The 13004-nt window shown below is 44.0% G+C and overlaps 1 protein-coding gene across 1 annotated transcript in view; it reads right to left on the bottom strand.

Annotated features, from left to right (window-relative positions):
- The window catches only part of Rpgrip1 (RPGR interacting protein 1), a 43701-nt gene that overhangs the window by 15106 nt on the left and 15591 nt on the right, over positions 1-13004 (bottom strand). The window contains exons 9-13 of the mRNA XM_055621666.1: positions 11604-11677; positions 8548-8690; positions 5856-6013; positions 4683-4826; positions 4169-4319 (exon numbers count right to left, since the gene is read on the bottom strand). Of these exons, the coding sequence (XP_055477641.1) occupies positions 4169-4319; positions 4683-4826; positions 5856-6013; positions 8548-8690; positions 11604-11677 (670 nt within the window). The remainder of the gene's footprint in view (positions 1-4168; positions 4320-4682; positions 4827-5855; positions 6014-8547; positions 8691-11603; positions 11678-13004) is intronic.

The following is a 13004-nucleotide window of genomic DNA, read 5'->3' as shown; positions in this document are numbered from 1 at the left end:
AATCGTGGAAGTCCAAGCTAAGATTATTTCAAGAAACCACATAATCCAACCAGAAAAGCAGCACAATAACAGCCAGAAGCTTTGAATTCCTGAAGCCAAATGATCATTGCTTGCATCACAGGACAGGTAAAATGAGGGGCTGGGAAGTAAACTCTACCCTCAGGAGATGGGTGCCACCCTGCAGGCCACCCTGACTCACATCAAAGCCCTGCGGATCTGAGTTACTCTGAAGAGAAGCACTAGAAACAAGCTGTGCTTTCAAAAGACTGTTAGGTTGGCCTCAGAGGAAATGAGAGGTGATAGGCAGTGCCCGTCACGTCATCCCTGCTCCCTGGGAAGGCTGGCTGGGGCAGGCCAGCTCTGTTAAAAGAGGGTCCCCTTGCTTTCTGTTCAGACATTGGTTTCATGAGAGGTGAAGAAATCCACTTTGAATCAAAGGGTAATGAGAATAAAATGTGAGAAAGAAACCTTAGAGGAAAGAGGCTGAAAATACTGTCAGTGGGTGCAAGATGTGCAGACAGAACCAAATCTGCACGTTGTTCTCCAGGCCAACCAATCAGAAACCTTTTCAGATGTGCGCAACTCCACAGTGGGACCATCTGAGACCTTACAGTGTGTTGATGGTGAAGACCCTACTTCAAGAGTTAAATCCGGCCAGATGGTGGTGGCACATGCCTTTAATCCTAGTGCTCAGGAGGTAAACAGGTGGGTTTCTGTGAGTTCTAGACCAGCCTGATCTACAGAGAGCGTTCCAGGACAGACGAAGCTATGTGGAGAAACCCTGTCTTGAAAACAAACAGACGAGTGAAATCATAGAATAAAAGTGTTCTTGGCATATCAGAATGTTTTCCTTTATGTATTTTGTCTGGAGACATGACTCTGCAGATAAGAATATGCACTGCTCTTCCAGAGGACCTATGCTTGATTTCCGACATCTATTTCTGGTAGGTCACAACTGCCTGCAACTCCAGCTCCAGGGGTCCAACATCCTCTTCAAGCCTCTGTGGGCACTGCATACAAGTGCATCTATCTCCACAGATATACATGCATGTACTTAAATAAAGCTAAAAAGAAACGTTTTTTTAAAAAAAAAGCTGAAGAACTATTTATTTTTATTTTATGTGTATGGGTACGTTGCCAGCATATATACACATACCCTACATGCATGTGGTGCCCAGAAGGTCAGAAGAGGCTGATGGATCTTTCGAACTGGAGTTACAGACAGTTGTTAGTCTCCATGCCAGTCTGGGAACTGATGCCAGGCCCTCTGCAAGAGCAACAACTGCTCTTAACCCTGAGCCATCTCTTTAGCACCCACCAACGTCTTAATGTTTAAAGGTGAGCAGGGGAGAGGAGAGGCTGTTGAGATGGCATAGCAGATAAGTGTGTTTGCTTCCAAGTCTAAGGACCTGAGTTTGATTCTGTGGAGCCTACGTGCTGGAAGGAGAGAACCAATTCCTATAGGTTGTCCTCTAACCTCCATAAGTGCTCTCTCTCTCTCTCTCTCTCTCTCTCACACACACACACACACACACACACACACACACAAAGTAAATAAATGTTTTTAAAAAGAAAAAGAAGTGTGGTGGCGAATGTCTATACTCTCAGGTACTCAGGAAACAGGCTGGAGAATTGCCAGCTTGAGGCCAGCCTGGGTTCATAGCAAGAGTCTCAGAAAAAGGGTAGAGGCAGGCTCACTGTTTCACACCTATAATCCCAACACTTGGGAAACTGAGGCAAGTCGATCTCTGTGAGTTCAAGGCCAGCTTGATCTACACAGTGAGTTCCAGGACAGCCAAGGCTACATAGAGAGAGCCTTTCTCAATAAACAAATTAATTAATAAAAAAAATAAAAATATAATACAAGAAATTTAATACAGAAATCGACTAATTGATTTAACTTTTTTGTTATTGTTGTTTTGCTTTGTATTTGTTTGTGTTAGACAGGGTCTCACTGTGTTATCCAGGCTGACAAGTTTGCTATGTGTAAATGTTGTTTTTATTCCCTCAGATGAGGGGATAAGATGAGAGCCATACACAAGCTTTATGAATACTTGGCTTGGGCTAAGACCAGAATGTTTCTAGCTAATTATCCCTAGGCCTCTAGCCTAGGTAGCTAGCCTCCGTACAATCTAATCTTCTACAAGCCTGAATTTTGAAGACTTCAGCTTCCAGTCTCTGTCTGCTAAGCTAGGCCCAGAATGTTTTTAGCCTCAAGACTGAGACTTACTGTTGAATGAATTCATCCTTTCTAGCTCTTTTTAAACTCTGGATGTTCAACTCAGCTGTTCTGGCTCAAAACTCTTCTCCAAGCTGACTGATTCAAAGCTGGCTTCTCTCAGTTTCTTACTGTATTGCTCTGCTTGGAAAAACTGCCTTTGAACTCCACGAACTGAAATACACAAGCTCACCTATATTCAACTGAACTATACTCTCCTGATTGCACAAACTCTGCTGTGTCCCTGTGCTGTCCTCTACTCTCTCTCTACACTGTCTGTTCTCATGAGAGTTGGGCATATTCTATCACTGAATCATTCTGTCAAATCTTTCTCCGATTCATCACTTTGTTTCTCAACTAGACGTCATTGTTTGGGATTAAAAGTGTATTCTAAGAGTGTGTCTGTATTCCAGCCAGACCACACAGACCTAGGTCTTTGGACATGATTCCTTGCCACAATAGCCATGTTGCTGGTAAAAATTCCACTAAAGCTATGTAAACCAGGTTAGTCTTGAACTCATAGACATATACCTGCTTCTGCCTCCCCAAGTACTTGAATTAAAAACATGTGGCACCTCACTCAGCTAATTGATATTTTCTTCAGTTATAAGATTTTATAATGCTGGGCAGTGCATGAACTTGGGAGCAAAGGCAGACAGGTCTCCATGATGTCAAGGACAACCTGCTTTACAGAGTGAGTTCCAGGACCACCAGGGCTGCACAGAAAAATCTCCGTGTTGAAGAAAAAAAAAACAATAAATAAATAAATATTTTATATAACTAAAATATGTTCAAATTGACATTACAGGACACAAGGCTAATAGCCTTATCATATAAGGAAGTAGAAATCAGTAAGATACTATTAAATCGTGGACAGAAGGTAGGAATGAGCAATTCTCAAAAGAAATAACACAACTAAGCAGTGTATGTGGAAAAGCTGTTCAGCCTCAGCAGGAAGCACACAGCGAGTGAAAGCGAAGGAACCTAAGCCATGAGGATTCAATGCAAGGGAGGAGTGCCTTTTTATTTTGCTGCAGCCTTGCTAGACTCACTCACCCTGCTGTGGTAAGCCACACAGGGTAAGCCTCCCTGTGCTCAGGAGGGAGCCTGCTGGTCACTGACTCTCTTGCCAGAAAGGAGTATTCACTCCACAGTGCCTCCACATGTGCTGATGGCAGTGACTTGCATTCTGCCTTATATATATCAGAGCGTGAGTCATGGGCGGGGGCGCACGCCTGTAATCCCAGCACTCTGGGGGGCGGGGGCGGGGGGGGGGCAGGCTGATCTCTGTGAGTTTGAGGCCAGCCTGATCTACAGAGTGAGTTCAAGACAGCCAAGCTACACAGAGAAACCTTGTCTCAAAAAACAAAACAAAAACCAACAACAACAAAAACAACTAAATAGTAGAGTGTGGTGAGTTTGCTTAGGGTAAGTCATCTCTCTCCCCACTGAGCATGACAAAGCCTACTTCTTAACACTCAAGGTTGAGACCAGACCATATTCTGAAGTAACTGTACTAAACAGGAAGAACCTGGCTAGGAAACGCGTTGGGTAACACCTCCCCTGCCTCTGCTTGCACCCTTAAATTACAACAAAATTTTTAGAGGGAAGTCACAGAAAAGAATGTCAGGAAATGAGTGACAAAGGTCTTGTTACCTGGCAAGACCTGCTTATATGCTGATAGACATGGATTGAAGAAATGACAGAGAAGGAAGGACAGATTCACCAGCCTTAAGGTCACCCTTAATGACCCTCTTCCAACCACTGGAAGCACCGCTGGCCCTGTTGAAATTCTCCAGAAAAAATCAGAGAGTCTCACTGACCACGTATCAAACTGTGTATCAAAACCACCAAGATAAAGTGGTGAAAGCAGGAGGGATAAAATCAGGGATAAAAATCGCTGTTAGTCATGTGACATCACCAAGATGGAAACAAAGTACTAAGACTTGCCAGATATCGGAAGGCCATGTCTTCTTAAAATACCTTCCAGCTGCTTTATGCGGCTGTTCTTGAGGTCTAGGAGGTGATTCAACCTCTCTAGTGTCTCACTGTGGTCCCTATTTTCATTATCAGCTTTCGTCATCATTGCTTCCAGCTCCTCCTGAAACAAAATAAGAGCTGAACTTTCTTCTCGGTGTCTCTAGAACCAAAGAGCCCTGACTTTAAACACCACACCTTTCTGGGGAAAGGAGATTGCCACCTCCTCAGCAGGGCAGGCTTGACCCAGGAAGAAAGTTTAGGTTTTCCATGGACCCAGAAGCTTAGCCCTTGCCATTCCATGAGCTGTCCCGTAGCTGACTTGGAGGGCCAGGGTGCTTGGGCATGTGTGAGTCCCCAAGCTCTTCCACAGGCAACACATTGCTAACCACCAGCCCTAGGAACCAGAGCGTGGTTTGCCTCCCCGTGTGTGTGGTTCCCATATGCCCCGCTCCCTGCCCCTTTCTGGAGTCGGCTCTCCTTGCACCTGATAGCACATGTTGATTTTGCGCTGCAGAAGAAGCATGTCTCTGGTTTTCTCTAGCTCCAGTGTGGTCTCTGCGTGTGACACTTGCAGCTCACTTAGCATCTGGGACAGCTTATTTTCTTCTTGTGCATTTGGTTCGCTGGACTACAGAGTGAAAAAAAATTGGTGAAAGCAAACATAAATGTGACAGGTTCGATCATTAACTCTCTCTAAAGAGGTTGTTGATGGTTGTAAAACAAGTTTCTTCAAGAATGTACAAGATTTAGCAGGGCATGATGGTGCACACTTCAAATCCCAGGACTCAGGGAGGCAGAGGCCGGCGGATCTATGTGAGTTTGAGGCCATCCTGGTCTACAGAGTGAGTCCAGGACAACCAGAGCTTCACAGAGAAACCCTGTCTCAGGAAAATATATATATAGAGAGAGAGAGAGCATTTATTGCTCTTTCAGGAGGCCCAGGTTTGGTTCCCAGCATCCACACAGTAGTTTATAATCAACCATAAATCCAGTCCTAGAGAATCTAAGTCCCTCTTCTGACAGCTATGGGTACCAGGCACAGACAGACAGACAGACATGCAGATACAATATTTGTATCTTAAAGTAAATTAAACATTTTTTATAAATATAACTTTTTAATTTTTTTTTTAGGTCATGTGCAGGTATTTTGCCTGCATGAATGTCTGTGTGAGGTGTTGGATTCCCTGGAACTGGACTTACAGACAGTTGTGAGCTGCCATGTGGGTGCTGGAAATTGAAATGGGGTTCTCTGGAAGAGCAGCCAGTGCTCTTTACCACTGAGCCATCTTTCTAGGACCCCTTTTAAAACTTTTAATGAAAACTAAAGAAGAGCCTACCTCTTTTTTGTTTGGGGGGCTTTAGTTTTTCGAGACAGGGTTTCTCTGTGTAGCCTTGGCTGTCCTGGACTCGCTTTGTACACCAGGCTGTCCTCGAACTCACAGAGATCCGCCTGTTTCTGCCTCCCTGAGAGCTGGGATTGCAGCGTGTGTCGCCGTGCCCCACAGAGTCTATCTCTTATGAGCTGTGAAGCATGGGGTCCTGTCTACTGGCAGCCCCCTCAGCACTTCCTAAATACTGCTGCATCAAGACAGCTTTGCTCTTTACATTTTTCGCTGGAGGTCCCTGCCGGAACCTTCTCAGCAGAATAGCTTGTTACCTCTCTCCGAGTTATCTGTGGGAACAAAGGGAGGTGAGCAGGCAGTTCAGACCACTCTTCTGGAGATGGTGGCTCTGTGGTTATTGTCTGGATGCTCTCTTCTTCCCATTCTTGCTGGTGGTAAAGGATGTTGGTGCTTTCAAGGTTCAGCTTTTCATCTGGAGCATCTGAAAAAGGAATGCAGAGGCTTGAAACCAGTTATTGGCAACCAAAGGCAGAGTTGAATCAAGCGTGAAATAATGTTTGGCTGTATGATGAAAAGTCATTTCCTCTTGCAGACAGAAGGGCCATCTAGGCTGCTGACCTAGTCAATGGAGGTGGCTCTTATACTTCTAAGGTAAAAATCAAGAGGGTAGAATTCCCAAGGAAGTGTGGGATAGAGAGGGAAGCATGAACAAGACACTCACGTGGATGACTAGAACAGGAGAGATGGCACTGGCTGCTCTTCCAGAAGACCCTGGTTCAGTTCCCAGCATCCATAATCATCTGGTCGGTAACTCAGATTACAGTGGATCTGACTCCCTCATACAGGCATATATGTGCCGGGGGTTGTTCTGATGCTTTATTTTGATGCTAATTATTGGCCCTCAAGATCTGGTTACTGCCCTGATACACCTATCCTTGTTTTGTTAATCTGACTAAGATATTATACATGATTGGTTGATTAAAGTCCTATACCTAGTCAGGGCAGAGCAGGGTATAGGCATGGCTAAGGTTCCTAGGCTTTAGAGGACAGGAGAATCATGGGAGAGAGACAGATAGGAAGAGAGAAGGAAGGATGCCGCCATGTTGGGTTAACATGGAGAAGAAACCACATGGGATGGGAGGAAGGACTCCAATAATGACATGGAAAGGCCCAGATGAAGAATACAAGCAAGTATCTTGAGATTATGGATGGAAGGTAGCCAGATAGGAATGATTAAGGTGGATGGCATTGGATGGGGGCTGGGAGATGGATAGTGAGGTTATTGAGACAGCATAGGTAGAAATATCAGCCCAGCCCAAGGTAGTAAGGCAATTATAAAATCTAACAGGTGTCTGTGTCTTATTATTTGTGAACTAATACCACCACAATAATTACAGGGCTAATAATAAACACATAGCCCAACACTCATTTTTATTTTCTACAACATATATATATGCCAAACACCAAATGTACATTAAAAAAAATTAAAAAAAAAAAAAAAAAGCACTCTACCAACTGAGCTAATACCCCACCAAATATTACTTTGTTGATAGCACCATCCAAACCAGTCTCTCACCAGTTTGACCGCATCGTGACTTCTGGCCATTAGTTCCCAGCAGCCCCCATCTCCATACCCACCCTAGCTGGAAGAAGGCGAGGTGTTATGTGGGTATCTCAGGGAAGGATGGTCATTGCTGCTCAGGGCACAGAGCACTCCATGGAGCACCAGAGAACCTACATCAGATCTCCTCTGATCCTATAAGACTCAGTTTGCACTTTATGCATACTGCGAGGCGCTTGGCGTACACTCCTTGGCTTTCTTATTTCGTGACTTCTGCCCTACCCAAATGCTCTTTCTTGTTGCTTTGTTTCATTTGAGGCAGAGTCTCACTCCGTACCCCAGGCTGGCTTCAAACTCTTGATCCTCCTGCCATGTCCTGGAGGGCAAAGGGAAGGTCCCCTATTGTCCTTATGTCATGAATATACTAGGTTCTAAAGAAAAAGTGAAAAGACTGTACAGCAGGGCCTATGACAGGATGAAGACGACAGTATCTTGACAACTTTTAAACATCTTTTAAGTAACTATCTCTTGTGACATAAGAGTTAACATGGGTTAAGCTGGACGCAGTGGTGCAGGTGTTCCTGTAATCCATATGGAATGAGGAGGCAAAACCGTGGTGGTGCGTGTATATCTATAATCCACATGGTTTGGTGGAACATGCATGTCTCTAATGGAATATAGAGGCAAAGACTGAAGGTCTGAGGCAGATTGAACCACATAGCGATACTTTGTCTCAAAAGTGGGAATGGGGGGGCAGGGAGCGGCTAAGAGCGCCTGGTACATCACTTGTCTGAATTGTGTGAGGCCCTCAGTTAAATCCCTAACACCAAATCAATGGGAAAAATAGAAAAATAGATAGGGACTAAAATGGTAGTAAAAGCTTAGGAACCAATCAAGATTAGTAATTTACTTCTCATTTTTTTACATCAGATGAAGAGAAAATGATTTTTTCATTCATCTCAGGAATGACTGAATTTTAAAAAATTCATTATTCTTTCCTTTTTTTTTATTTTTTTATTTTGAGACATGGTCTCACTACATAGCTCTGGCTATCCTAGAACTCATTATGTAGACCAGGCTGGCTTTGAATTCATAGAGATTCTTCTGTATCTGCCTCTCAAGTGCTGGGACTAAAGGTGTGTGCCACCATACTGAGTGAGAAAGTAATTCATTTTTAGCATGATCTTTAGTAAATGTTTAAAAACAATAAGTTGAAAATTGTATCATCCGAAACAGGAAGAGATTTGTGGGAAAAGGCATACTTTCGAGGTAGGCAGGTATTATGCCTTCCTGGCTAAATCAGACCTAATTGCTCATGTTTTACTTCTGGTTATCAATTACCCACAAAATACAGCGTCGCTTGGGGAGACTAGAGAAGCAGAGACCCAAGTTCCCCAGACGCAGAGGGTGCTGTACTTGAAAAAGCTCTTTCAGACCTGGTCCACCTTGCTTGTTGGTTGCTTGAAGCAAGACTTCAGTCTCCTCCAGCTCAGGGCCCATTTGGTCCTGCAGTGGACAGACCTGCTGAGGTAGCTGCTCCCTGCTGAGTTCTTCACCCCAGGGAGGCTGATGACCGCCATCCAGCATGCTGAAAATTGGAGGCACAGTGTCAGATGAGTCCTCAAAGGAGTATGATAAAGCATCTTTGTTACACAGTTTCAGCATCTCGAGGGGGCCTTAGTTGATCATTCCTTTCTCCACATGTTTTTTCTTCTGCCCAGGCTTTATTTGCAACTGTCATTTGCCAACTGCTTTGGAACTTTTGAGTGGCACTGAGGAGTTACTCAGTATCACCTCTGCCTCAGTTTTGAGGGTTCCACTACCCTAGTACCCCAATCACACTTTTCTCAAGGAACTTCTCCAACATGATGGCTTCCTTTGTCAGGGCCCATGTGTTAGGGTATACTGAGACCAGAGTTATAACTGAGAAGCAAGATCTTTCTTTTCTCACCTCCTCACCTTTTCTCCCTTTGCCAATGGCTACTTTAGAGAACACGCGTCTTTAAATTACTTGTTATAACTCAAAGACTAAAACAAGCCTTTCAACACCTGTACCTCCATTCCATGGTATTTAACTGTTAGACCTGCCTTGAGCGTAAAACATACAAGGCCAGGTCCGTGTCATTTATGCAAAAGAAATGGCATGACATTGACATTTAAAAACTTCCTGGCCAACAAAACAAAACAAAACCCACCATGTTCGGTGGTGGCAGACTCCTTTAATTCCAGTACTCAGGAGACAGAGGCAGGCAGATCTCTGAGTTCAAGGCCAGCCTGGTCTACAGAGTGAGTTTCAGGACAGCCACAGCTACATTGAGAAACCCTGTATCAAAAAAACCTAAAAGTAATTTGAAAGAAAAAAGAAGGAAAGGAAAGGAAAAAGAAAAGGAGGGAATGGAATGAAAAGAAAAGAAAAGAAAAAAGATTAGATTTTCTGGCCAGGAGTGGTGGCTTATGCTGTTAGTGACAGACTCAGGAAGCAGCGGCAGGTGGATTCCTCTGAGTTTTAGGCTAACTGGTCTATATAGGGAGTCTCTATCTTAAGACAAAACAAAAGAAAAAAACCAGTAGAGGTGGACATGGGCTCCTGCCAAACAACCCGAGATCAGTTCCCAGGTAGCATGTGGTGAAAGGAAAGAGCTGACTCCCACAAGCTGTCCTCTGACCTCCACATCCACACTGTGGCACATGCCCCTTCTAATAAATATAAAAATAAAGAGGTGAATGAGGGCTATTCCTTCCTCCTACAGCTTCTGGAACTCAGAGCTTATCTTATTCCTAAAGATTGATGGCTGGCACTTAAGAAATGTCTTAAAACAATCAAACAAACCCAAGCTGGGCATGGTGGTGCACACCTTTAATCTCAGCATTCAGAGAAGGAGAGACAGGCTGATCTCTGTGAGCTGGAGGCCAGACTGGTCTACAAAGCAAGTCCAAGATAGCCAAGGCTACATAAAGAAACCCTGTCTTGAAAAACAAACAAACACACACACACACACACACATACACATATATATAATTCATTTATTTATTTGCTTTTTAGGTCACGTGTGGTGTGGTGGGCACATGCCTTTAATCTCCACTCTAAGAGGCACAGGCAGGTGAGTTTAAGGACTACATAGTGAAATCCAGAACATCCTAGTCTACACAGAGAGACCCTGTTTCAGAAACAAAAGTTTCTTAGGAGGCTGTGGATGCAACTCTAGAGCACTTGCCCAGCATCCACTGTGCCCTGAGCACGGTCCTCAGCACTGCATGGACCAAATGTGGCAGCCTACCCCGTAATCCCAACACTCCAGAGGTAGAGGTAGGAAGAGAAGTTCAAGGATATTCTTGGCTATACAATGGGTTCCCACCCTTCCCCTGCCGGACCATAAATCCCTCACAGACTCAAGAAGGTAATAGATATTCTGAGTGATGCAGAGACCAGCAGCAGCTACTGCCTGGCACAGGTGACCTTCAAGGTCAGCTGACCCAGGTGCTGCCTCAAAGCCTTAACTATGTCAATCTCAATCTGCCTCTTGCCTTTTTTTTTTTTTTGGAAATAGGACCTCATTATGTTTGTTGCCTGAAACTTGGTCCTTCTGCCTCAGCCTCCTAAGTGCTGGGATTAGAGGTGCAGGATTCCACACCTGGTACCCTTTGCTGTCTTTTACTAGGGCAGAAGGCACACTGATTTAAAAAAAAAAAAAAGTCTCTGTACTTTTTTTGGTGGCACTGGAAATTGAACCAGAACTTCATACCTCCGAGGAATGTGCTCTACCACTAAACTACATCCCCAGCCCTCATTTTACTTTTATTTTGAGACAGAGTCCCACTAAGTTGCCTAGGTTTTCCCCAAACTCATCTGTAGTCCAGTAGGCTCTCAATTTGTGGATCTACCTGGTTTGGGTCCTGAGTAGCTGAGATTACAGGCCTGTGCCACAAGGCCCAGCTAGGTCTTTTTAATTACAAAATCGTAAAAATTTAAAATGAGAGGCTGGAGAGATGGCCCAGCAATTAAGAACACTAGTTGCTCTCCCAGAGGACCCAGGCTCAGTCCTCAGAACACACATGGTGGCCCACAGCCATCTGTTACTTCAGTGGCATCTAATGCCCTCTTCTGCCCTCCAGAGGCCGACAAAGGCATGCAACACACCCATACACATAAAATAAAAATAAGTGAAAAAAGAAAAGTGAAAAAAGACCTAGAATGAATATTAAACACAAGTCACGGCAGGGTTAGAGGACCTATTTACAAGGTGCCTTTCTTTTTGATCATTATTGTTATCTTTTGTTCTGTTTTGTTCTTTGAGACAGGCTTTCTCTCTCTAAAGTCCTGGCTGTCCTGGAACTCATCCTATAGATCAGGCTGGTCTTCTAGCCTCCATCTCTGCTGCCTTTGCCTGGGAATGTGGAAATAAAGGTATTTGCCACCATGCCTGGTCAATCTGTTTAGAACTTGGAAGGTTCCTAAATCTTTTATAGGAAACAGTGCCCCAGGACCAGACTTTGTACTCACTTTTCTAAGAGTCTGTTGTAACTGTCAGCCAGCAATTTTCGTTCATTTTCCAAATCTTCAACTCTGACCTGAAACTAAGAATGATAGAATCCTTGAGACTGTGCTGGTGTTGCTTTCTATCACAGAGCAGAGATTGGGCATGGGCTTCTCTGTACTGGTTCTACAAGGCGTCATTTGAAAGATTGGCGGGGGGGGGAGGGGGCAGTGGTAGTACTTGCCTTTAATCCCAGCACCTGGGGAGGCAGAGGCAGGCAACTTCAAGGCCAGCCTAGTCTACAGAGAATTCCAGGACAGCCAGGACTACAAACAAGGAAAGGAAACAAACAAAGAAGCAAAGGAAAAGATTGGGGTCAATTGAAAGTGGGCTGGGAACTTTTACTGGTATTAGAGAAAACTCTTGGAGCAAGTTTTCATTATGTATGTGTTCTTACCATCAGAGAAATGACAAATCATTATAAAAGATAAAAGAGATTAGTGAGATAGCTCAGAAGATAAGGGTGATTTCCACGAAGTCTGAGGATTTGATCCTCCTAACCCATATGATATAAGGAGAAAACAGACTCTCAAAAGTTGTCCTATGACATCCACACTTGAGCTGTGGTCTATGTACTTGCACATACAGACACACAATAAATAAATGTAAGGAAAAATGAAACAGCCAATCCTGGTGGTACACACCATTAACCTCAGCACTCGGGAGGCAAAGGCAGACAGATCTCTGAGCCTGATCTACAAAGTGAGTCCCGGACAGCCAATGCTACACAATGAGACCCTGTCTAAAACAAACAAACAAAAAATAAAAAAGAAAGAAAGAGAAAAGACTGGACTGGAGTGTTGCAGTGATTCTTGTGATCCCCAAAATTGTGAACTCTAAAACCCTGTTTATTGTTTGGTTGAGCCCTAACACACACATTTATTCTGAGAACTTTCTGTTTATTATAAACAGGTGATTATGGTGTGGTTCAGCCAGCCCTAGCACACACCTTTAATTCAAGAGCTCTCTGTATACCAGATCTAATAAAGTTAACCCTAAATCAAGAGGCGGAGCTAGAAACTAAACTGATGGAGATTAAAGAGTAGGAAGGACTTTGAGTTGAGGGGTATTTAAAACAGCATGGAGAAGAAAGAGCTTTTAGCTCAAGCTCTGGCTTTAGTTTAGGCTTCAGCTCCTCAGTTTTTGGGTTTTGAACTAGCAAACCTTTGGCCCTTTGTTTTTGGCCTTTTGCTCTTGGGCTGTCAGCTGAGCTAGGGAGCCTTTTGAGTTTTTTCATCCAGACCTGAGCTGAGAAGGAAGGTCAGCTGGTTACTTTCTCTGCCTTACTAAGCTAGCATGCTGTCACCCTGCATCTGGCTCCTGAGTCTTTATTGTTAAAATAGAATGGTTGGGATTTCTCATCACTT

This window comes from Psammomys obesus, unplaced genomic scaffold (genome assembly GCF_907164565.1).
Source record: "Psammomys obesus unplaced genomic scaffold, mPsaObe1.curated_primary_1811, whole genome shotgun sequence".
Taxonomy (NCBI): Eukaryota; Metazoa; Chordata; class Mammalia; order Rodentia; family Muridae; genus Psammomys; species Psammomys obesus.
Note: the sequence above shows the minus strand (reverse complement) of the source record. Positions and strands in the feature narration are given on the sequence as shown.